This window comes from Ailuropoda melanoleuca, chromosome 6 (assembly GCF_002007445.2).
Source record: "Ailuropoda melanoleuca isolate Jingjing chromosome 6, ASM200744v2, whole genome shotgun sequence".
NCBI lineage: Eukaryota > Metazoa > Chordata > Mammalia > Carnivora > Ursidae > Ailuropoda > Ailuropoda melanoleuca.
The window spans coordinates 89,511,616-89,534,043 of NC_048223.1; the positions used below are offsets into that span (position 1 = coordinate 89,511,616).

The 22,428-nt window shown below is 46.9% G+C and overlaps 1 protein-coding gene across 3 annotated transcripts in view; it reads right to left on the reverse strand.

Moving 5' to 3' along the window:
- Positions 1-22,428, reverse strand: part of VSTM4 (V-set and transmembrane domain containing 4) — a 91,501-nt gene that overhangs the window by 39,139 nt on the left and 29,934 nt on the right. For all 3 annotated transcript variants that reach the window (XM_011234679.3, XM_034662851.1, XM_034662850.1), the window contains exons 4-5: positions 21,159-21,266; positions 11,607-11,640 (exon numbers count right to left, since the gene is read on the reverse strand). In XM_011234679.3, the coding sequence (XP_011232981.2) occupies positions 11,607-11,640; positions 21,159-21,266 (142 nt within the window). The remainder of the gene's footprint in view (positions 1-11,606; positions 11,641-21,158; positions 21,267-22,428) is intronic.

Sequence of the window (22,428 nt, forward strand, 5' to 3'; positions counted from 1 at the left end):
ATCAGTACTATGGAATCTCCTCTCAGAGTCCTTGAATAGGGAGCCAGACATGACAGTTCTCTGCGACAGGGGCCAGAAGCAGTGCCCCTAGCAGAGCCCGGCAGACCCTTGGCGGTCACGGTGCATTACCCGCTGCTGCTTCCGTCCTGCGACGTCTTGGCGTGCACAGTCCAAGCAGCATCAGAGCAAAGCTGCTCCTTTGTGAGCGAGTTGCCAAAGCGTCTCCCTGTCCACAGCCTCCATGGCCTTTTATCCTAAATGGTTTACACAACCCGATAGGTTCTGCTGGGGCCTCTGTGTTGAAGCCCATCGTCTGCAGTCCCTGCCAGCTTTGTGAAGTCTGAGCAGAGGCTCTGCCAGGCCACTGAGTTGTTTGTGAATTTGAAGTCTCTGAACACAGACTGGTAAGACCGGGAGGCGCTTAGTTAATATTTGGTGGTTCCACGCAGTGTTCTCGTCTTGGGTCATAGGAATAACGGCAGAGAGAGGTCGCGGGGGATGTGCGCCCTGCCTCTCTCGCCTGTGCCCCTAGGGTCGAGGGTATGTGTTTGGGTGGGATTGACCCCAGCCACCCTCTGGCCACCGTGCTTGGTTCAGGCTGGTCCCCTAACACTGAGGGGCGACTGTGTTTGCTGTCAGGAAGCTAGACAAACTCCTTCATTAGGCCAGAAGGGAATGCACCTGCTACCACGTTTCTCTTCCCAAGGGGAGCCAGCCTGGCCTGAGCAGATGCCAACCCTTGAGGCAGCACTGCCCAGAGACAGGCTGGGGATGGAAGCCACCACCCTGGTAACACGGTGTCTCCTAGACAGAGCTGCCCTGAGGCCCACCTGCTGCAGCACCCCTAGTGACATGGGCCGGCCAAGCCCCTTCCTGGGGAAGAGCGTCTGCACTGGCTTTCCTGTCACCTGGAATCAAAAGGTTCGTAAATAGTACAGAGGGCTAGCTATTTATCTAGCAGTTGGCAGTTTTATTCCTGTTCTTAGTCTGGGGAGACTAATTTGTGCCTTGCAGGGTTTTATGAGGATTAGAAATAAATCCCATAAAGTGTTCAGAAGTGGAGGTGCAGGGGCACCTGGTGAGTAATTACAAGGAATTAGCCCACAGCTGCTGATAGCCCATCGAATCCTCACAGCGACCCTGAGCGAAAGGGACAAAGGCAGACTTGCACCCATTTTGTGGAGGGTGAAAAATTCCCAGAGAAGCCAAGTGGCCCAAGGTCACCAAGCTGCCGGGTGAAAGCTCTAGGTGGAATGTTCTTTACATTACGCGAGGAATAACAACCAGGCTCCATCTCACAGGCCGGCCCTTGTCATGCCTGCCTCTGCCTGGGGGCTACGGAAGGACACTGGGCCTGAGAGCTGAGGTGGGGGGGCAGTGAGGATGAGAGGCCCAGCACAGATGTCAGTGATGCAGGACAGGGGCCAGGAGATGCACCGCCCGCATCCGCTACCCCTGCGCGCGCCACCTTCCAGCTCAGGTGAACATGGCCAGAGCGGAAGGCGTTTAGCAAGTATGTGGGCTAAAACCAGCCAAACGACAACAACAAAGGCTGGAGCATTTGCAAACTGATGCCTGTGACCAGAGCACAATGACATTTCAAAGTCAGGGGGGTAGAGGGCAGCTACAGCCATGGCCAGCGTCTGTGGCTATACCCTTCCCTCTTCTCCTTCCACTGCCCTGGCTTCCTGTCGAGTCTCCTCCTCGTTCATCTGTGCAAACACCAGCACTGCAGCCCTCACAAGCAAGTCTGAGCTTCCCAGCATGCCCGGGGCCAGTGCATCAGCCCTAGAGCCAGCTGGCCTGGGCTGGCCTCCCTCACTGCTCCACCTCCACCCAGCAAAGACCTCACCACCATCCCACACTCTTTGTGCATCAGTTTTCATCTGTAGAATGGGACAACCACAGCACCCACTCATGGGGTTATGGTGAGGAATGAAGGAGATTCATTGTGTGAATGAATTCAATGAAGAAGTATGTGGCAATGCTTAGCCCTGTGCCCATCCCTGGCTTCTGGCCATGCCACCCACTCCAGCCTCTTCTTCCTGGTGCTCTGCCCTGAATCCCCAGGGCACCTCACTCCTATGGACCAAGTGCCTCCAAGCCCCCAGGCTCCCACCCAGTGTACCCCTTTCTCCCCACTTCTGGCGCTGCCCTCCCCCAACCCTCTTCTGGAACACTCTTACCCCTCCTTCAATACTTGGCCCAAATTTCATCTCCAGGAAGCTTTCCCTACCACCCACCAACCCAGAAGACGGGGTTGGCGGCGCCCCCTCTAGGCGCCCGCATCAACTTTGTGGGTATCAAGTGGGCACTACCACGGTTTTGCGTCTCTAGTTCTCCCATTCAACGTGGACCTCAAGGGCATGGGCTGCATATTATCTCATCCTTGCCCATCAAGCCTTACAAGCTCACAAGAAGTCTTATATAGAACAATCACTTATAAGTATGACTGAATAGTAACAGAACCACTTGCATAGAGCTCACCATTTACCGGGACCATTGAAAGCACTTTATACAGACTCTGTCAATCCTCCCACCACCACCAAGCGCTGGGCTACCTTTGTCCCCATCTCATCGAAGAGGTAGAAAAACTAGCCGAAGGCACACAGCAGATAGTGTAGGAGTCCAGATTTGAACCGAGGCAGCCTGGCCCCAGAAACTCTAAACATCACAGCACATTACCTTTCACAGAAGAAACAAATTTTATAATACTACCACTCTGCAATATTAAGAAAATGAGCCAAGTAGTTACGTATCTAAGCTTAGAGCTGATATGTTTACAATTCTCTCTGAAATCATTCCTGCCTTCATGCTAAGATCCTGAACAAGCCAGTTATTCATTAAATCCTATACTGTAGTGGTATGTTTAAAAAAAAAATCTCTGATGGTTCAGAAAAAACTGAAAAATGCTTTAAAGGAAGCTCATAAACCACAGTAACCCTGTGTCTGTAATTTATCCAACATATAAATAGTCCATGCCCCTGCTTATCCATGAGAAAGCGTACGTGCCAGAACCCATGAAGAAAGCTTGGATTACTTCGGTCCCGTAACGGTTGTTGGCACAGGGAACATACTATCCACTTCAATTTCTCCTGTTTGCAAATACTTTATTATCTCAAACCCATAAGAAGAAGTTAAGCAACAGGTCTGGAAACCTATTGACTAAGAATTGCCTTTTTGGTGTCCATGTCCATCTTCTTGGCAACTTTCTTGAACTTGACCTACCAGAAAGAAAGCATCTGGATCCATGGAAGAAGATGTCATGGTGTGGGGACACACCGTATCTCTATGCAACCAGTGGCACTTCATTTTCAAATCTGACTTTCTGGGACCTTTAGGAGAGGTTTCATGCTTATCCACTGAGCTACTTTCAGGAGCTGCCTTCCCTGGGGAAAGCGCATTTAAAATCTTGCAGAGCCTTGAGAGGCTCCCTCTGGCCCGGCCTTTCGCTCCAGAAGAGCACTTAGCCATGGGAAAGGAACAGCCTCCCAGCCCCAAAGTCAGCACCACCCTTCCCAGGAGATGGCAACTTCCGACTTTGGGAACGACACCCATTCAAGATGAGACTCATTTTCCTTCTGTATGAACTTCTCGCAACAAGTCATTGAAACCCCTAGGGTCTCCAGGTTCTGCCCCAGTCACTTGGCAGGCTTTCTCTTTGTGATCACAGCCTCAGCCCCAGCACGGCCTCATCTTGAGGGGCCCTCCCCTGCCTGAGGGTTTCCGTTCCTGGCCTCTTGCCCTGGCCCTGTGCTCTCTGCCCATTCTCCCTAAGGAGGAAGTGGTCAGAGGACAGAGAAGAACATTTATGCTGATAATAGCTTGAGACTCTAGGGGCCCAGCCGCCCACTGCCATAGCACAGATGGAGCTGGGATCTGGGAGCCCCCGGCACCACAGGGACCGGAGGAACTGCCTGGGCCGCAGAGAACAGTGCCAGCCGGAACCAGCCCAAAGGACTGGCCAGTTCATTAGTGAGGCACTGGGGCAGAGGATCTGGGCTGCGTGCAATCAAACGGCCTGAGGTTCTGGGCAGGAAGATGAAGGGCTCCTCTGCATGGTCCTGGGGTGCAGTGGAGTAAGGGCAAGCTTTCCAGAGGTTGATCTGTGGGCGGGCCCCACAACAGACATGCGCATGGAAACAGCTTGACTCAGGCACTCAAACAGACTTGCAGAGAGCACCAGCTGGGAGAGGGGCAGCATCAGAGTGGGCCTCTGCGGTCATCCCTGATGTCTGGCAGGTATCCCAGGTCTGGGGAAGACCAAACTCCCCTGCCCACCAGGCTGGGGTAACACCCTCCTGTCCTCCAGCCTTAGCACCAGCTCAGACTAGGGGCAACCCACGGGTAAGACTTAGGAGCCCACACGCCTGGCACTGCTGGCTAACAGTGAAAGCCAGACAGGAGACCACAGCAAGCAAATCCTGAGAAGCACTGGCAGGCTGGCCCCTCACAGCCTCTGAGCCCCCCCATCCATAACCTCCCACCCACATCCAAAAGGCCGGTCCTGAGGGCCCCATGGAGCACATGCTTTTGACAAGAAACAAGTACCTTTATGGGGAGATAATTGAGTCACCATAAAATTCATTAGCCTAAGTATACAATTCAATAATTTTTGGCAGATCTATGAAGTGGTGCGACCATCACTACAATATACTTTTGGAACATTTCTGTTACCCCAAAAAGTTCCCTCTTGCCCACTTATAGTTAATCCTGCCCCCACCCTCAGCTCTAAGCAACTATTTTCTGTTCCTACAAATTTACCTTTTCTGGACATTCCAAATGGATGCTATCATACCACATGTGATTTTCTGCATCTGGTTTAGTTCGCTTAGCATAGTGTTTCTGAGTTCATCCATGTGTGGCACGTACCAGCAGTTTGTTCCATTTTATTAACAACTTGTATTTTATTGAGTGGATTACTAAACTGTGTTTATCCATTCACCAGTTATTGGCTATATTTAGATTGTTTCCAGCTTCTAGTTATTAGGAACAAAGCAGCTGTGAACAACAGTATGTATGTCTTTGCGTGGACGTATGCTTTCATTTCTCTTAGGCAGATTTTTCTGGGTCATATGATAAGTTTATGTTTAATGTTTTAAGAAATTACCAAACGGATTTCCAAAGAGGCTACACCATTTTACATCCCCCCCCCCGCAACAAACAGCGTTCCAGTTTCTCCACATCCCCACCAACACCTGACATTGTCTTTTTATCGTCACTGTTGTGGGTGTATAGTGGCATCATATTGCGGTTTTATTTGCACCTCTTAATGACTAACAAACATTTTCATGAACTTTTGGCCGTTTGTATATCTTCTTTAGGGACATAACTATCGAAATCTTTTTTGTCTACTTCTAATTGTATTATTTGTTATCTTAGTATTGAGTTGTTAAGAGTTCTTTATGTATTTTATCCCAGCATTATTTGTTGAAAAGAGCATGCTTTCTCAAATTTTTTGAAATACTTTGTGAAGGACTGGTGTTATTTTTCCCTTTAATTCTTGATACATTTCACCAGTAAAGTAATGGGGGCCTGGGCTTTTCCTGGTTGGAGAGATTTTCACGAACAATTCAATTTCTCTACCTATTATAAATTTATTCACTTTATAGCTTTCTTTTTAAATCAATTTTGGTGATTTGTGTCTTTCTAGGAATTTTTCCATTTTATCTATGTTGTCTAATTTGTTAGAATCAATGTGTTCATAATATTTTCCTATAATCCTTTTAACTTTTAAAGAGTCTGTAGTGATTCCCTTTTTTTTTTTTTTTAACTTTTAAGTAGGCTCCACACCCAGCATGGAGCCCAACACAGGGTTTGAACTCATGACCCTGAGATCAAGACCTGAGCTGAGACGAAGAGCCAAATGCTTAATCAACTGAGCCACCCACGTGCCCCAGTGATTTCATTTTTGCCTCCTGATTTGGTAATTGGCTTTTTCTCTTTTTTCTTTTCATGTATAGTCTAACTTAAGATCTGTCAATTCTATTGATCTTTTCAAAGAACCAACTTTGGTTTTATTGATTTTTCTGTGTGTGTGTGTGTGTGTGTGTGTGTGTGTGTTTTCCACATCATCGATTTCTGTTCTAATCTTTATTACATCCTTTCTTCTGCTTACTGTGGATTTCACTTGCTCTTCTTTTTCTAGTTACTTATGCTGAAAGCTTAGGTTATTGATCTGAGATCTTCCTTCTTGTCTAATACAGGCATTTCAAGCTGTAATTTTTTTCTTTAAGCACTGCATTAGCAGCATCTTTCAAGTTTTGAGGTGTTTTGTTTTCACTTCTATTTAATTCAAAACATTTTCAAATTTCTCTTGTAATTTTTTCTTTGTAGTATTTAGAACTGTGTTGTTTTAAATTTCAAAACGTTTGGGAATCTCCCAGATTTCTTTCTGTCATTAATTTCTATTTAATTCTATTGCTCAGAGAATAAGCTTTGTATGATTTCTTACATAAAATCTTTAAACTTATTCAGATTTGTTTCGTAGCCTAACTCTATGGTCTGTCCTGGAGGATATTCCCAGTGCACTTGACAAGTATGGTATGTGGTCACTGGGTAGAGTATTCTATGTCAAGTCAAAATTATTGATCTTCTGTGCCCTTGTTGATTTTCTGTCTAGGTATTCTATCAATTACTGAGAGTGGACCATTGCAATCTTCAGCTATTATTCTAGAATCACCAATTTCATCTTTTAATTTTCTGTTTTTCTTCATGTATGCTGAGGCTCTGTTGTTAGGCCCATATACATTTATAATTGTTATATCTTCCTGGTGTGTTGATCCTTCACAATTTGTAATTTCCTTCTTGGTCTCTAGTCATATTTCTTGTCTTAAATCCTATCTTATCTGATATTAATTTAGCTACCATCTCTCTTGTTACTATTTGCACGGTATATTCTCTTCCTTTGGGTGCTCTCCATTCCCCACCACATAGGTGTGTTGCCTCAGCTAGAAATGCACTTGCCCCAACCGTGACCAAAAGCTCAGGCTAATAGAGATGTTGGGCTTCCCTGCTCAATCCCCCTAAGAAGGTCACCACCACTGATACGGCTGCTGAACGTGAGCACTACACACTGCTCTGAGTCACATGAGCCCCCTTCTAACAACAAAGCATCTGGTGGTCCTCACAGCACTCCCTGCCCTGAAAGAAGTTCATCAACCAAGCAGGAAGGAAGAGTATCAGAGCAAGTGGAGGCCAAAACCCCACCAAATCCCACTGTTGTCAGCAGCAGCTCAGCAGTTTTTCGAGTATAAAAGCCTCTGAGTTTAGTATATACCTTTGGTCTTTCCAGAGTGCTAAAATGGTTATTTTTGTTGATTTTGTTCAATTTTATAGGTGCTTTTTTGGGGAGAGGACTTGCTGATCTCCTTACTTGGTCAGACATCTCTCCCAGGGACACATGCATTTGCACTCACTGCCTTGTAAGTTCCACAAAGCGGGGACTTCTGTCTCTTTGCTTCACGGCTAGACGACTCTTAGACAACAGTGTGGTAGACAGTAAGCTCTCAATAAAAGAAGTTTGCAGTTTGATTTTAGTAACAGGGTTTCTCTGGATCCCAAACTCAGCAGAAGTAACACAAAGCAATCAGGTATAGGGACTGTTGGGGCTGCAAACAGGATCCCCCGGAGCCATCCAAATTCACATTTAACTGAAGTTTTTATGAAGATAATTGTAGATTTACATAGAGTCATAAGAAATAAAGCAAAGACATCCTGGGTACACTTTACCCATTTTCTCCCAGCAGTCTCCTAAGAATCAGATTTTTGATCCATTGATTTTTCTCTGTTGTCTTGCTATTTTCATCAGTTTCTGCTTTGATCTTTATCATTTCGTCCCTTCTGTCTGCTTTGGGTCTATTTTGCTCTTTTCCTAATATCCTGAGGTGAGACTTCAGATTATTGATTTGAGGGCTTTCCTAACCTCTAATGTAAGCATTCAATACCATGTCTCTCCCCCTCAGCACTGCTTTATATGCAGCCCACATGTTTTGTTATGTTTATTTTCATTTTTGGTCAATTCTCTGTATCTTTTTATTTCATTTGAGACTTCCTCTTTGATCCACATATTATTTTTAAAGTGTGTTGTTTCATTTCCACATGTTTGTGTGATTTCCATTGCTTCAAATTTGTTTTAAAGCCCAATATTTGGTCTAAGATAGACCAGATCTTACAGCGAATATTCTGTGGGGGCTAGAAATACAAGTGTTCTGCTGTTGGTGGTCCGAGCGCTCGATATGTATCAATTTGGTCCTGTCAATTGATTGTGGTGTTTAGATCTTCAATACCCTTACTAATTTCTGTCTAGAAGGTCGCCTGGTTGCTGAGAGGGGTTGTTGGAGCTGCCAGCTGTATTGGGGATTTATCCATTTCTTCTTTCAGCTCTTTTGGCTTTTGCTTTACGTACTTATAATTCTCCTGTTTGGGGAATACATATTTAGGGTCTTTGTCTCCCTGGTGGATTGATCCTCTCATCATTATCTAATGTCCCTCTTTGTTTCTAGTAAGTTTCTCTGCTCTGAAGTCCATTTTATCATATTAGTAGTATACCACTCTTGATTTGTTTTGGTATTGCTCATGTTCTATGACTTTTTCCATCCTTCTAGTTCAACCTAGCTAAGTCACTGGGTTTGAAGTGAGTGTCGTGTAAAGAGAATATAGGTGGGTTTTTTTTTTTAAATCCACTCTGTCAATCTCTATCATTTGGCTGATATATTTAAACTGTTTTAAGTTTTACACGATTTAAGATAAACAGTATGTTAGTAATTAAGTCTGCTATTTTATCTGTTTTCTGTTTATTTCCTGTGGTTTTCATTCCTCTGTTCCTTTATGTTACTGGACCATATTTTAGGATTCTGTCTTTATTTTTCTATACTGTTTTGAGTGCATTTTTTTCATAATCACTTTAATGATTGCTTTGAGCATGATAAATGAATGTGTGAGTTACCAAATTTCTATCACTTTAAGTGAAGTGTAAAATCCTCACTTCTTTTTTTTTATTTTAATGTTTTTTTATTATATTATGTTAGTCACCATACAGTACATCCCTGGTTTCTGATGTAAAGCGATGATTCATTAGTTGTGTATAACACCCAGTGCACCATGCAATACGTGCCCTCCTTACTACCCATCACCAGTCTATCCCATTCCCCCACCCCCTCCCCTCTGAAGTCTTCAGTTTGTTTCTCATAGTCCATAGTCTCTCATGTTTCATTCCCCCTTCTGATTACCCCCCTTTTCTTTATCCCTTTCTTCCCCTACCGATCATCCTAGTTCTTATGTTCCATAGATGAGAGAAATCATATGATAATTGTCTTTCTCTGCTTGACTTATTTCACTTAGCATTATCTCCTCCAGTGCCGTCCATGTTGCAGCAAATGTTGAGAATTCGTTCTTTCTGATAGCTGAGTAATATTCCATTGTATATATGGACCACAACTTCTTAATCCATTCATCTGTTGAAGGGCATCTCGGCTCCTTCCACGATTTGGCTATTGTGGACAAAGCTGCTATGAACATTGGGGCGCATATGGCCCTTCTCTTCACGTCGTCTGTATCTTTGGGGTAAACATNTACGTCTGTATCTTTGGGGTAAACACCCAGTAGTGCAATGGCTGGGTCATAGGGTAGTTCAATTTTTAACTTTTTAAGGGACCTCCACACTGTTTTCCAGAGTGGCTGTACCAACTTGCATTCCCACCAACAATGTAGGAGGGATCCCCTTTCTCCACATCCTCTCCAACAATTGTTGTTTTCTTGCCTTGTCAATTTTTGCCATTCTAACTGGCATAAGGTGGTATCTTAGTGCGGTTTTGATTTGAATTCCCTGATGGCTAATGATTTTGAACANCATCTTCCACGCAAATGGACCTCAAAAGAAAGCTGGAGTAGCAATTCTCATATCAGATAGACTGGATTTTAAACTAGAGGCCATAGAGAGAGATACAGAAGGGCACTATATTATTCTTAAAGGAAGTATTCAACAAGTGGATATGACAATTATTAATATATATGCCCCCAACAGGGGAGCAGCAAGATACACAAGCCAACTCTTAACCAAAATAAAGAGACATATAGATAAGAACACAGTAATAGTAGGGGACCTCAACACCCCACTATCAGAAATAGACAGAACACCCTGGCAAAAACTAAGCAAAGAATCAAAGGCTTTGAATGCCATACTCGACGAGTTGGACCTCATAGATATATATAGAACACTACACCCCCAGAACCAAAGAATACTCATTCTATTCTAATGCCCATGGAACATTCTCAAGAATAGACCATGTTCTGGGTCATAAAACCTCACTTCTATTTAGGTAACTTTCCCTTCCCCACTTTTAAATATTTTAATGCTCTTCTTGAGTATCAGAGGGTTTTATAATTTTTGTTTCGATTATAAAATATTATTTTTAAAACTCATGAGGAAAAGAATAGCTTACTTATGTACCCATATTTCTGCTCTACTGTCCCTTCCTCCTTCCTAATGTATCAAGTCTTTTTCTTCTATTTCAAGAATTTGTTTTAGCTTTCTTTTAAAGTAGGCCTGATAGTGACAAATTCTTTCAGTTTCCCTTCATCTGAGAATGTCTTTATTTCCCCTTTTTCATAAAGGACAGTTTTGCTGGATATAGAATTTGTAGTTGACAGCTCTTCTCTTTCAATATTTGAAAGTGTGCCACTTCTTGGGCTGCCTGGGTGGCTCAGTCAGTTAAGTGTCCAACTATTAATTTTAGCTCAGGTCATGATCTCAGGGTCATGAGATCAAGCCCTGCGTCAGGCTCCGTGCTTAGCGAGGAGTCTTCTTGTGATTCTTTCTCTCCCTCTGCCCCTCCACCCGCCCTCTCTACTCACGAGCTATCTCTCTCTTCCACTCTCTCTCTAAAACAAATAAATAAAATCTTTAAAAAAAGAAAATGTGGCCACTTCTTTCTGCCTTCCACCGATTCAGATGAAAAATGCGCTGTCATTCAAATTTGTGTTCCCTGTGGGTAATGCGCTATTTCTCTCTGGTTCCTTTTAAGATTTTTTTCTCTGTCTTTGGCTTTCATCATTTTCAGGGTTTATGGCTGTGCTTAGCAGGGAGAAACTGACCTATGCCATTGTGTCTGAACCAGAAGTCTCAAATTTCTAAATGCTGTGAGTCTGCAATATCTCCTTTAACTATTATGCTACCTGTGAGGTGTGTTCCACCAGCTAGAAGGCTAGCATCTCAGCACATATATTTCTAATGGCCACATTCTGCCGAGCAGGGCATAGGGCAAGCAGGCCCTGGTGGAAGAGAATTAGGAGGATTTGTGGTCAGAAGGCATCAAAGTGGTTCAGTCTAGCTGCTAGCCTCTTCCTAAACAGGGGAAACCAGCCTCTTCCAGCATGCATGTTGAACCAGCACGAGCCATATTTTCTCTGGACCCTCTGGGGGTGATAACCAGAGTATGGAATCTAGAAACATGCAAGTGCATGAAGAACAGACATTTTTAGGCCAATCTGCAGACTAACATGCAGACCCTTAGGTAAAGATACAAATTTAGCCAATTTCTTGGTAATATCAATAGAAAGTAAAATATCAAAGAGTTTCATTTAAAAAAGAAAGAAAATATTCTTACCTGTTCTGAGGACATTTCACCAAATAATGTCTCGCTGTAAAAAAAAAAAAAAGAAAGATAGAAAAGAAATAGAAGATAGTAAATAAATGTTACTTTAGATATATATGCTCCAGGAATCACTGGGAAATACAGGTGCCCAGGTGTTGCCCAGATGTTGGCACAAGCCACTTTTAGGGGCTTTCATACTTCTCTCTGGATGAATACAGCAGAACCATAGCATAGACACCACGGTGACTCGATACTATTCCACACCTACATTGAGTCAGCCATGAAACCACACACCCAAGACCTCCTAGTTTGATAACCCAAAGCGGTCATTTTTTTTTTTTTTCCAAGCCAGGTTGAGGTGGGTTCTAACCTGGCAGGTCCTGGAATAACAGTCACCCAACTTCGAAGCTCTGCTTAGTCATGAGAAAGCCTTTTGAGACAACCTGTTTCCACTTAGATGCTCCTCTCTGTAAACTGGCTTTTTGTTCTCTGATCAATGCTCTTCCAGAGGGGCCCTTGGAAAAACAGTCTTAGAGCAAGACATCCTCCCCAGTGGGTCTCACTGAGCAAAAACAGATTCTAGCAGCAGAGGAAAAATAAGAGTACCTAGGCAGTTATCCTAATAAATATCCAATCTAAGCTCACAATTGAGTTCACTTCAAATAGAAGGTAAGCCATGGGCCCCGGAGGTGGGTGCCATTACATCAATGGTACCAATGAACCACACCTCCCTGTATCTATCTACACCCCTGTGAACCGCCCCCCACACACACACACTGGGCTTGCCTGCCAGATGTGTTTTGGCCAATGAAACAATAACCAATATGTCACAATCACAGACATAACAGGCCCCTGTGCTCTGAGGTTTGCTCCTTTGTTCCTTCTCTCATTGCAGCTAATTCTTCTGCTACCACGTAAAGAAGCCTGGCTAGCCTACTGGAAGATGAGACCACATCAAACAGACACAAGTCATCCCAGCTGAGGCCCCAAAGCAGCCAGGCCCCAGGGGATCCACCAGCAGGCTGCGGCTGCAGGAGCGAATCCAGCGAAGACCAGAAAAAATGCTCAGCTAAGCCCGGCTGAAGTCGCTGACCTATGGAATTGTGAGCAAATAAAATTGTTGTTGTTTCAAGCTCCTACACATGGAATGATCTGTCATATAGGTGACCAGGGGAGGTTCCAGACCAGCATGACAGTGTCTCAGCTTTAGAAAGGGCTTTTTAGGGTTACCTCTCACAACCCCTTATTAGTGCAAAAATTCTTCGTCCTGTTTACTGAGCACCTACTGTGTGCTGAGTAATTTACAGATGTAGCAATAATAAAACCATACCTTGTATTCACAGAATACCTATGTTCCTGTCCTTACTCCAGGCTTAAATAAGTCAGTGATCATTTGTCTGGGGTTTGCAAACCAGTGGGCACCCCTAGGAAGGGCAGTTTTAAGGAAATCAGTTTCTAGATCCTCAACTAACATGGTGTTCTTTCCTCAGAATTCATTCTCCCAGAATGTGCCCGAGCTCTGGCAGTATTCCTTTCCCTCTCTCCCCATCACATCACTGTTTCTCTTCTCAAAATCGAGGCACACCTCTTGCCCATCCTGACTTGTACTATGGAGGTAAAGAACAGTAGGCATCAACCGAGAAATGATTTGGAATGTTGGTGCCCGTGCTGAGAAAGCAAAAGACCAATGACTGGGCAATTAACCCTTTCACCAGCAGGGATGCTTCCGATATTTTGTTCTCGACAAGGATTAACTAATGACCTAATCCATTCGTCAGCTGGTCGAGTATTAAAAATCATTTTCAATGACAGATCATATCCCCTTGCATGAATCTGCTTAATAACAGAATCCAGCATCATTTCTCTTCTTAGTAATAGAATTCAGCACCAATTCTATACTTTAAAAAGTAGAAATAGAAAAGATGCTGAATTCCATTATTAAGCAAATTTGTGCAAGGGTATATGAAGTAAAATAAAAATTTATTTTAATAAAAATACATTTCCAATAAAATGTTCTTCTTATGACTAATTAAATTGATAACATCTATGGGGCTTTGATTAATTTTATACTCATTTTCCAAATCTTATTAATTGTACAATATTAATAATACAGAAAAAAATGTAATGTCTAGAAACTTATGGATTAAGGAAATTTTAAATATTCTTAATTTTAATTTTTATACCCATTATTTTTATAGAGAAGTGTAAACAAAAAAATTGTATTGAAGTGGGATAAAATTTTCTGAGGGAACTAGATTGAAGATAAAAGTTCAAGGAGAAAAAGGAAAAATACACAATTTCTAATGGCTAAAGCATGTTCATGGAGTCTTTTTAAATAGAGGTAGTTATTATATTCATGACATTTAGACATAAAAGAGATTTAACCATTTCATTTTAAGATATCAATATTTGTGATGCCCTGGAAATTACCTCCTTTGCAACAATTTACATTTATGATGAAAAAGTTTATTAGACGTCAACAAAAAAACGTTCAAAGGTACATAGTTTTTGAAATACTTTCAGACGCTATGCAGGCAAAAATGTTTGAAGACCACGACTTTGCACTTGAAGTTAATCTTCACAAAAACTTTGTCATTGCACTTAATTCTACAGTGGAGGGCACTGAGGCACATTGAGATTAATGACCTTGCCCAAGGTCACACAGCTGGTGTTATGGACTGAGCTGCGTCCCTCCTATGTTGAAGCCCCTAAAACTGCACCCCTCTGAATGTGACTGTAGCTGAAGATGAGGCCTTTGAACAGGTGATTCAGTTAAGATGAGGTCACTGGGGTGGGCCCTAATCCAACATGATTGATATCCTTCTAAGAAGAAATTAGGAAACTGACAAGCGCAGAGGAAAGACCATGTGAAGCCACAGGGAGCACACAGCCACCTAGAAGCTTTACTACGGCAGCCCAAGCAAACTAACACACCTAGGAAGGGGCAAAACTGGGCAGCCTGACTCCAGAGCCCTCTCGTAACTACTCCTCTCCCTTCTCAGAGAAGCTGGGCGGCTGGCATTAGAGTTCCTATAGATGAAGAAAGTGGCTGGAGCAGGGCAGAGCTGGGGCTGGAGCCCTAGAGAATCCATACACTGACCTGTATCTTGGGAAATCCAGTCCAGGGGCAGTGAGGTGAGCAGCCTGGAGACCAGGAAGCCAGGGAGTAGGATGGGCCAGGGACACTCATAATAGTTGGCCATAGGGCAGGGGGCTGACTCAGAAAGACCAGGAGCCCAGTGAGGATGGTCAGTGCTGGGCACAAAATAGGCACGGCAGCCAGCACCTGCTGACTGATGCTTATAAGGTCTCAGACCAGTAAATGCAGGGCTGATGTCCCTTCAATGAAGAGGGACTGCCCAGGGAATCAAAAGTAATCCTGGATGCCAAAATAAGACTTACGGGCATCTGAGAAATAGCCCTTGCCCAGAGTCAACCTTCAAACGTACGTAACCTAATCAGCGCTGATTCCAGAGCTAGGGCTGCCCTGGGAGCAGAGCCTGTAAGATAAGCACTTCAGTACAAAGAGTCTATGTGGGACGTGATCCCAGCAAATCCACCAGAGAGTGGGGAAGTGAGACCAGAAACGGAAGGAAGCCAATAAAGGGGGATCCTGAAGCCAGTCTCCATCGTGGGCCCTGGCCTCGCAGCCAGCACACTGACCCAGAGGCTCCAGGCTCCACACAAGGCAACCATACTGCACAGAAATGAAAACTCAGGACACTGTTCTTTTTCAGTGGTGATCTTATGATCTTTAGGGCTTTGAAGACTAAAAGGAAGGACTGGGTTGTTGGTTTTTTTTTTAAGATTTTACTTATTTGAGAGAGAGAGAATGAGAGAGAGAGAGCATGAGAGGAGGGAGGGTCAGAAGGAGAAGCAGACTCCCTGCTGAGCAGGGAGCCAGATGCATGTGGGACTCGATCCTGGGACTCCAGGATCATGACCTGAGCTGAAGGCAGTCGCTTAACCATCTGAGCCACCCAGGTGCCCCCAGGACTGTTTTTCTCACCTCCTGGCAGAAAGATGTCTGTGAGCACCAAGCCCTGGGGCTACCCTTTCTCTGCCCCTTCAGCCGGAGCCATAGTGCTCTCAGCCCCCACCTCGTGGCCAACCTCCCAGATGACCTATCCAGGCTGAAGACTGTGTCATCCCCATCTAGGCCTGTCTCTGTCACCACTACCACCCCCAGACAGGTGCTTTAGGGTGCAGGTAGCCATCCTCCCCCATCGTATCAGGCCCTGTAACAGTGTTGGGGCCTCAAGGTAGAGCTGACACTCCCCTGTCTTTCACCTAATTTGCCTGCACCCTCCCCAGACCCCGGGCCTTGCAGAGACTCTGAGATAGGACCCATGGATATCTCTCCTGTTCCGCAAGCATCTCCCACACTGGGGGAACACTGTAACAGCCCCTGCAAAAGGTCCCATGCATTTGCAGAAGGTGCTAGAATGACTGGGCACAGTGCTCTCTCAGCCAACCCCGGCACCGGCAGGGAGCCAGGCAGCCTGGAAAAGGACCATCTGCACTTCCCTGGGGGGAGAGATAAGACCAGAGGTGTCCCCCGCTTCCTGCCAGCCCTTCCCTTCACACAAGAACTATGCTCCCAACATGTCACATCCAAAACCCCAGCCCCTTCCAGGAAGCAGCCCTGCCTTGACCATGTTTCCGGGCTGGCGAAGTTTCAAGGACAGGTGAAGCCATTTCTCCCACTCACCAGGTGGAAAGCTGCGAAGGACAATGAGGTCTTCTATGGCCTGTTCTCTTACACAGAGAGCAGCTTCATGGCCCCACGAAAAGCACTGATGGAAAGCACCAGCACATAAAGTTGTGTGTCTAGAGACTTGTCCTATACGGAAGTTGTGGGCCCCAGGCGGCTATCTAGCACTTGAAATGTGCCTTGTCCAAAATGCTAGAAGTATGGAATCATGCTGGATTCCACCCTTAGTATGAACAAAGGAATGTAAAATATCTCATTCAGAATCTTTATGTTGATACTTGTTGAAATGCTATTTTAGATATATTGATTTAAATAAAAGAGATTTTTTATTTTTTACCTTTTTAACTTGTTAACTTGGCTACTAAAAAAATGTCCAATGACAAATGTGGCTGGCAGTGTATCTCTACTGGGGACAATGCTCAGGGGGCTCTGCTTGCCCTTGCTGCCTGGATGGCTGATCCCGCGGTCACCACGACCATGATGGAAGGATGTAGGTTTGGAAAGTGTGCCCGCACAGGGAGGATGGGCCCCCTTCCCATGGCAGCAGTGGGCCCACGAGAGCCAGCTGAACATTCCCACACACTCTGAAGACCAAGTCTGTGTCTGAGAAGTACGTGGAGAGGAGGGCTCATGCTAGGATTGTCCAAGTGTCTGTGACACCAGGCAGGTGAGCCCTTCTACTTCCCCCAGGCCCCAGGGTCGCCCCTCTGCTCCTTGTCCATAGCCGCCCCACCCCATGCTCTGAGCCTCCTCCCTGCACTGAGTGTGACCGTGACAGGGGTGCACCCCCCACCTTCTTCCTTGTACCGCTGGCAGTAGAGATCATAGGCTCTTTGGCCCCATTGCCATGGGGAAGCGGTGGGAACAAGCCCGCAGCTGGGGAGGGGAACATGGGGGTCTAGCAAGTTCTAGGCAGCCCCAGCTCCAGGCTAGGGTTCTGGCACATCAAGTGCCAGCCAGACTGAGACATCACAAACACAGAGCGTAGAGACAAGGGTGTGAGCCCCTCTCCTTCCGTCTGGTTCTAGTGTGCCTCCAAACCGCCCCCGTAAGAGCTCAGGCAGGGAAGGTTGGGGGATTGCTGGAGCCCCCTCAAAGCAGTGAGTCTGGACTCACTCCTGAACAGGCAAAGGCCACTGGAAACCCATGTGCTTGAGGCACCACGAGAGTAACTCCCGGCTTGGTCCCGGGCCCCCAGGACGGGTGTTTTCCAGGGGGACTCAGAGCCGCAGAGGCCCTGGGATGAGGCTGCAGGCACCCGGGCACTAACAGCCAGGACAGAGACTCACAGTTCAGGAGGAAAGTGGAAAGCACGTAACACATGGGTGCAATGAACTCCGGCTCACGTGAAACAAGGCAGAGCAAGGCCAGGGTGAGGGCAGAGCAGCGAGAAGGCAGAGAGGGAAGGATGCCGGCCCCTGGCCTCCTAGCTTCCAGGCTGGGCTTTGTCTACCCCGGGCACCATCCAGGGGATCGCATCGGGAGGGGAGATAGCCACTCCGATATCCTTTTTGAAGACAGATCCTGCTGAAGGAGCGGGAGTGCAGGTGCTGGGCTCACCTCCACTTTCCGTGTGTATGTGAACAGCCTACAGGCCTGGGTGCTCTGTGGTTCTTACTCCGGCAAGAGAGCTTGGCTTTCCTCCATGTGGCCAGGATACAGAAGGCCCAACCCACACAGTGACATAGAAAACCCAGAAAATGTCCATATAACAAGGGGGTCTGGGCCTGATTGTACTGTTTGAGGGTACAGGAAGCATATCTCTCTCTGAGTTTCATTTCAAGACAGTAATGGGATCCTTTCAAAATATTTGTTATAAAAGAGGGGTACAGAAGAGGACAGAGTTCAGAAGAACCGGCTCTAAGGCCTTGCTACTCAAAGTGCAGCCTCATACCAGCCGTGGGGGCCCCACTGAGATCTCATAAGAAGTACAGAATCAGAATCCTCATCTGAGCAGGTTCCCTGGTGAACGGTCTGCTCGTTAATGTTTGAGCAGTGCTGCGCTAAGTCTCCGAGGTCCAGGTGAGGGCTGACCCCGGGCACCGCATGCACAGTCGTCTGTCCCCAGCCCTGTGGTGGCTGGGAGGTGCGTGGCTGCTAGCACCCCATGGGGCAGGACCTGCCCTGCCAGGCCTACAGAAGGCCAGCCTGCTGGAGAAAGCCAAGCTCCAGCTCCCTGGGGGCTCAGCAGCTCTGCTGGCTGTTGGGAAAGGACCTTGGCAGCAGCCATGGAAGGCTGAAGGCAAATTCCTTGGCAAGGCTGGCTCCCAGATGGCGAAGGTTTCCTTGAACAGAAATTTCCTCGGAATCAGGCTGGGCTCTGCCACACCCGTTTCAGGACTTTCTCAAGCTCCTCCGCTGTGTCGTCTTGCAAATGGGAGCAATAGGGACGGTCATTGCCAGACCGGCGGTGAGGATTAAGCAAGAACATGGAGGAGCCCGGGAGCAGTGCAGCCGGCAGCAGGTGCCCCGGCGAAGCTCTTGGAAGCCCAGTCGTGCTTTCCGACGCTGGGCAAGGGTGCACACGAGGCTGTCTGGGCCGGCTCCAGGAGGGGCAAGGGCGACTAGGATCTGGGTTCTCAGCAGCTGTGCATGAGGCCTGGCATATGTGTCTCAGTGGGCCTCGCTGGCTCCGGAAGGGATGGATGTCTCCCGAACAAAAACTCTGCTTTGTTTCCCCGATGCTGCCTGCGAACTAAAAGCCTGTAGCGTAAGGCACACGGCCTGTCCCGCTCCTGACACAGGCAGCCGCGCCTTTGCCGCAACACGGGCTGGGAGACTGCTTGTGTGGCTTCCAGACCCCGACAGCTGGGAGCAAAGCAGCTGGGAAACACACAGTTGTGCCCCATTTGCAAGCAGCTGTCGTAAGCCAAATTCCAAGGCGAGTGAATCAGGTGACGGGCCTGTGCCTTCCTCACGAGTCTCTCCAAGGGGGTTCATGCATCTGTACGTGGGCAATGTAGGCGCGGGCAAGGGTCTGGAGCCAGAGCAAGGCTCAGGCACTCTTGACAAGGTAGGCGGGTGCTGCCAAGGAAGGCTCTCCCGCACAGCACGGAGACCGCACAGAGCACTGTGGGAAGGCTACGGGCCAAGAAGGGTTGGCCACAGGCTCTGTCTCCAGCGCTGAGTGTGCTGGGTGTCTTGGGCCCTCTCCACCCTGACCCCTGGAGGCTGACCTCCACGCCCTGCTCTCTGGCTCCTGGTTGGTGAGAGCAAAACAAAGCAGCAGCGGGACATCCAGAGGAGAGGGGGTAAGGGAAGGCTGAGGGATGAATGCTCCCGGCTCCCCCCCTGCTGCTTCCTGGTTTGGCATTGCCTGGGTCCCTCTTCTAAGACTCCTGCTGGTGACACTTCTCCCACAGCAGCAGCTCTCGCAAGTTCCAGGAGCCTCTCCTAGGCTAACTCTGCAATGGCAACAGCTAACTCTGCGATGGCATCTGCTAACTCCGCGATGGCAACAGCGTCCTGCAGGCTGGCCCCTGAGGGCACCTCCACCTTCCCTCCGGGGTTCCCTGAGCCCTGCCCGCACCTTGGTGGAGAGGCCCTCCAGAAGCACTGCGCTGTCTCCCTGTCCGAGGGTTCCCTTCCACTGTGACCGCCACATCTAACACTGCCCAGCTTGGTGACCTCAGGCTGACGCATCACTCTAACCTCACGTCATCGTGCACGCAGGACACTTACGAGCGTCAGCATGTGTTAAAGTTTTCGTTGCTATTGTTGTTGAACTTTATCCTCTCAATAATGCCATGAGACTGGCACACCACTGCTTTCCCATGACTTAGATGGGCAAGGTGAGGCTCCCCGCGTATGTCATCAGCTGGTAAGTGAAGAGCAGCCATGTGAACCAGAGCTGGTCTAATTCCAGAGCCCAGCTGTCACCCATGTCATCTTGGGGAGTGACAGCAACCACACCTGCTTTGGGAATTCAGAAGGTTGGGCAGAGAGGGTATTTCAGAGGAAACGCACCGGCTCTGGTGGAAACGAGACAATGAGGCTTGGTGAGACGTGGGGGCTGGAGAGGGAAAGCAGGCAGCCTGCACAGGGAGGTAAAAGTTGGAGTCCCCAGGGGCGCCTGGGTGGCTCAGTCATTAAGCGTCTGCCTTCGGTTCAGGGAGTGATCCCGGGGTGTTCTGGGATCGAGCCGCACATCGGGCTCCTCCGCTGGGAGGCTGCTTCTTCCTCTCCCACTCCCCCTGCCTGTGTTCCCTCTCTCTCTGGCTGTCTCTCTCTCTCTCTCTCTCTCTGTCAAATGAATAAACAAAATCTTTAAAAAAAAAAAGTTGGAGTCCCCAGAACTGTAATCATTAAGAGAGAAAGAGCAGAGCAAGAAGGGGCTGAGGACAGATGCAGGGCAACAGGGATGCCGACAGGAGAGGAGACGGAAGGGACCCCTCAGGCCAGGTGGAGCCTTCCTGACCCCACCTGCCGGTGGGACACCGTGCCGGTACTGTGATGAAATAATGAACACTCACAACCGTGTGCAATCTGAGGAAGGCTGAGTCCACCCCAGTTCGTGTCACAGAGGAGGACACCGAAGCTCAGGGTGGCTAAGGAACATGTCTAAAATCAGTCTCCTGCGGCAGAGCCAGAAGCAAATCCAGATTCTTCTGACTCCACAGCCCCTTCTGGACGAATAAGAGAGATAAGGGCCACCCCCTCAGAGAGCGCGGAAGGAAGGGATTTGAGAAAAAGAGAAATTTCAACGTGGGCACAGCTGATTTTAGCAGAGTCCAAGGGAGACTGACTCACGATGCATTTTTCTAACAAGGTTATACTTTGCCCAGCATCTTCCGCCTGTCTGTGGTTTGGTTGTACTCCCATTCCAGACATGACCTTATCGGTTCTCTTACCTCTGGCTTTCCTCTTGCTAAACACGGACTGCCAGACGATGGTCAGGGTGAAGAGGAGGACACTGAGGATTCCCACACAGCACACGAGCACAGCATAGATGTAGAGATCTGAAGGCAAGCACACAGTGGGGCGTTGTCAGGACAAGCCACATCAGAGCAGAGGCACCAAATAAGACAAACTTCATACGTTACCAAAAATCAACTCAAAACAAACCACAAGCCTAAAATAGAAAATATAAACTAGAAAACGTTGGGGGGAAAAACAGAAGAAAAATCTTTGGAATCTAGGACTAGGCAGAGAATTTTGTTTAATAATTTTTTTAATAAATATATTTTTTAAGGGCTATTTATTTATTTGTCAGAGTCAGCAAGCACAAGCAGGGGGAGTGTCAGGCACAGGAGAAACAGACTCCCCGCTGAGCAAGGAGCCCAGTCCGGACATGATCCCAGAACCCTGGGATCATGACCTGAGCCAAAGGCAAACGCTTAACTGACTGAGCCACCCAGGCGCCCCATAAGCAGAGAATTTTTATACTTGACACCGAAAGCATCATCCCAATAAAGAAAACTTGATCAATTTGATTTCATCAAAATTAAAAACTTTTGTTCTGTAAACACCCATATGAAAAGACAAGCTACAGATTGGGAGGAAATATTTATAACTGTATATCCAACAAAAGACCAATATGTAAAATATAAAAAAACTCTCAAAACTCAACAGTAAAAAATAAACAACCAATCCTACTAGACAATGAGCAGAAACAGAGACATTTCACTGAAGACACTATACAGGTGGCAAATAAGCTCACGAGAAGATGTTCAACTTCCTTAGCCAATCGAGAAATGCAAATTTAAACCACACTGAGATATCTCACACACCCATCAGAACAAACAAAATAAAAAATAGTGACAATACCAAATGCCAGGAAGGATATGAATAAACTGGGTCACTCGGCATTGCTGGTGGGAATGTAAAATGGTACAGCCACCCCAGAAAACAGTTTCTTAAAAGATACACCCACAAATACCCTTCAATTCAGCAACTGAGCCCTGGGGCATTTGTCCCAGAGAAATGCATACTTCCGTTCACACAAAATAGCAGCTTTATTTACAGGAGCCCGAAACTGGGAACTGCCCAGATGTCCTTCAGCAGGTGAACGGCTCAACAAACCGTGGTCCATACACACCACGGAATACTACTCGGTGATGCAGCAATCTGGAACTTCCAAAGAACGATGCTAAGCGTGTGTGTGTGTGTGTGTGTGTGTGT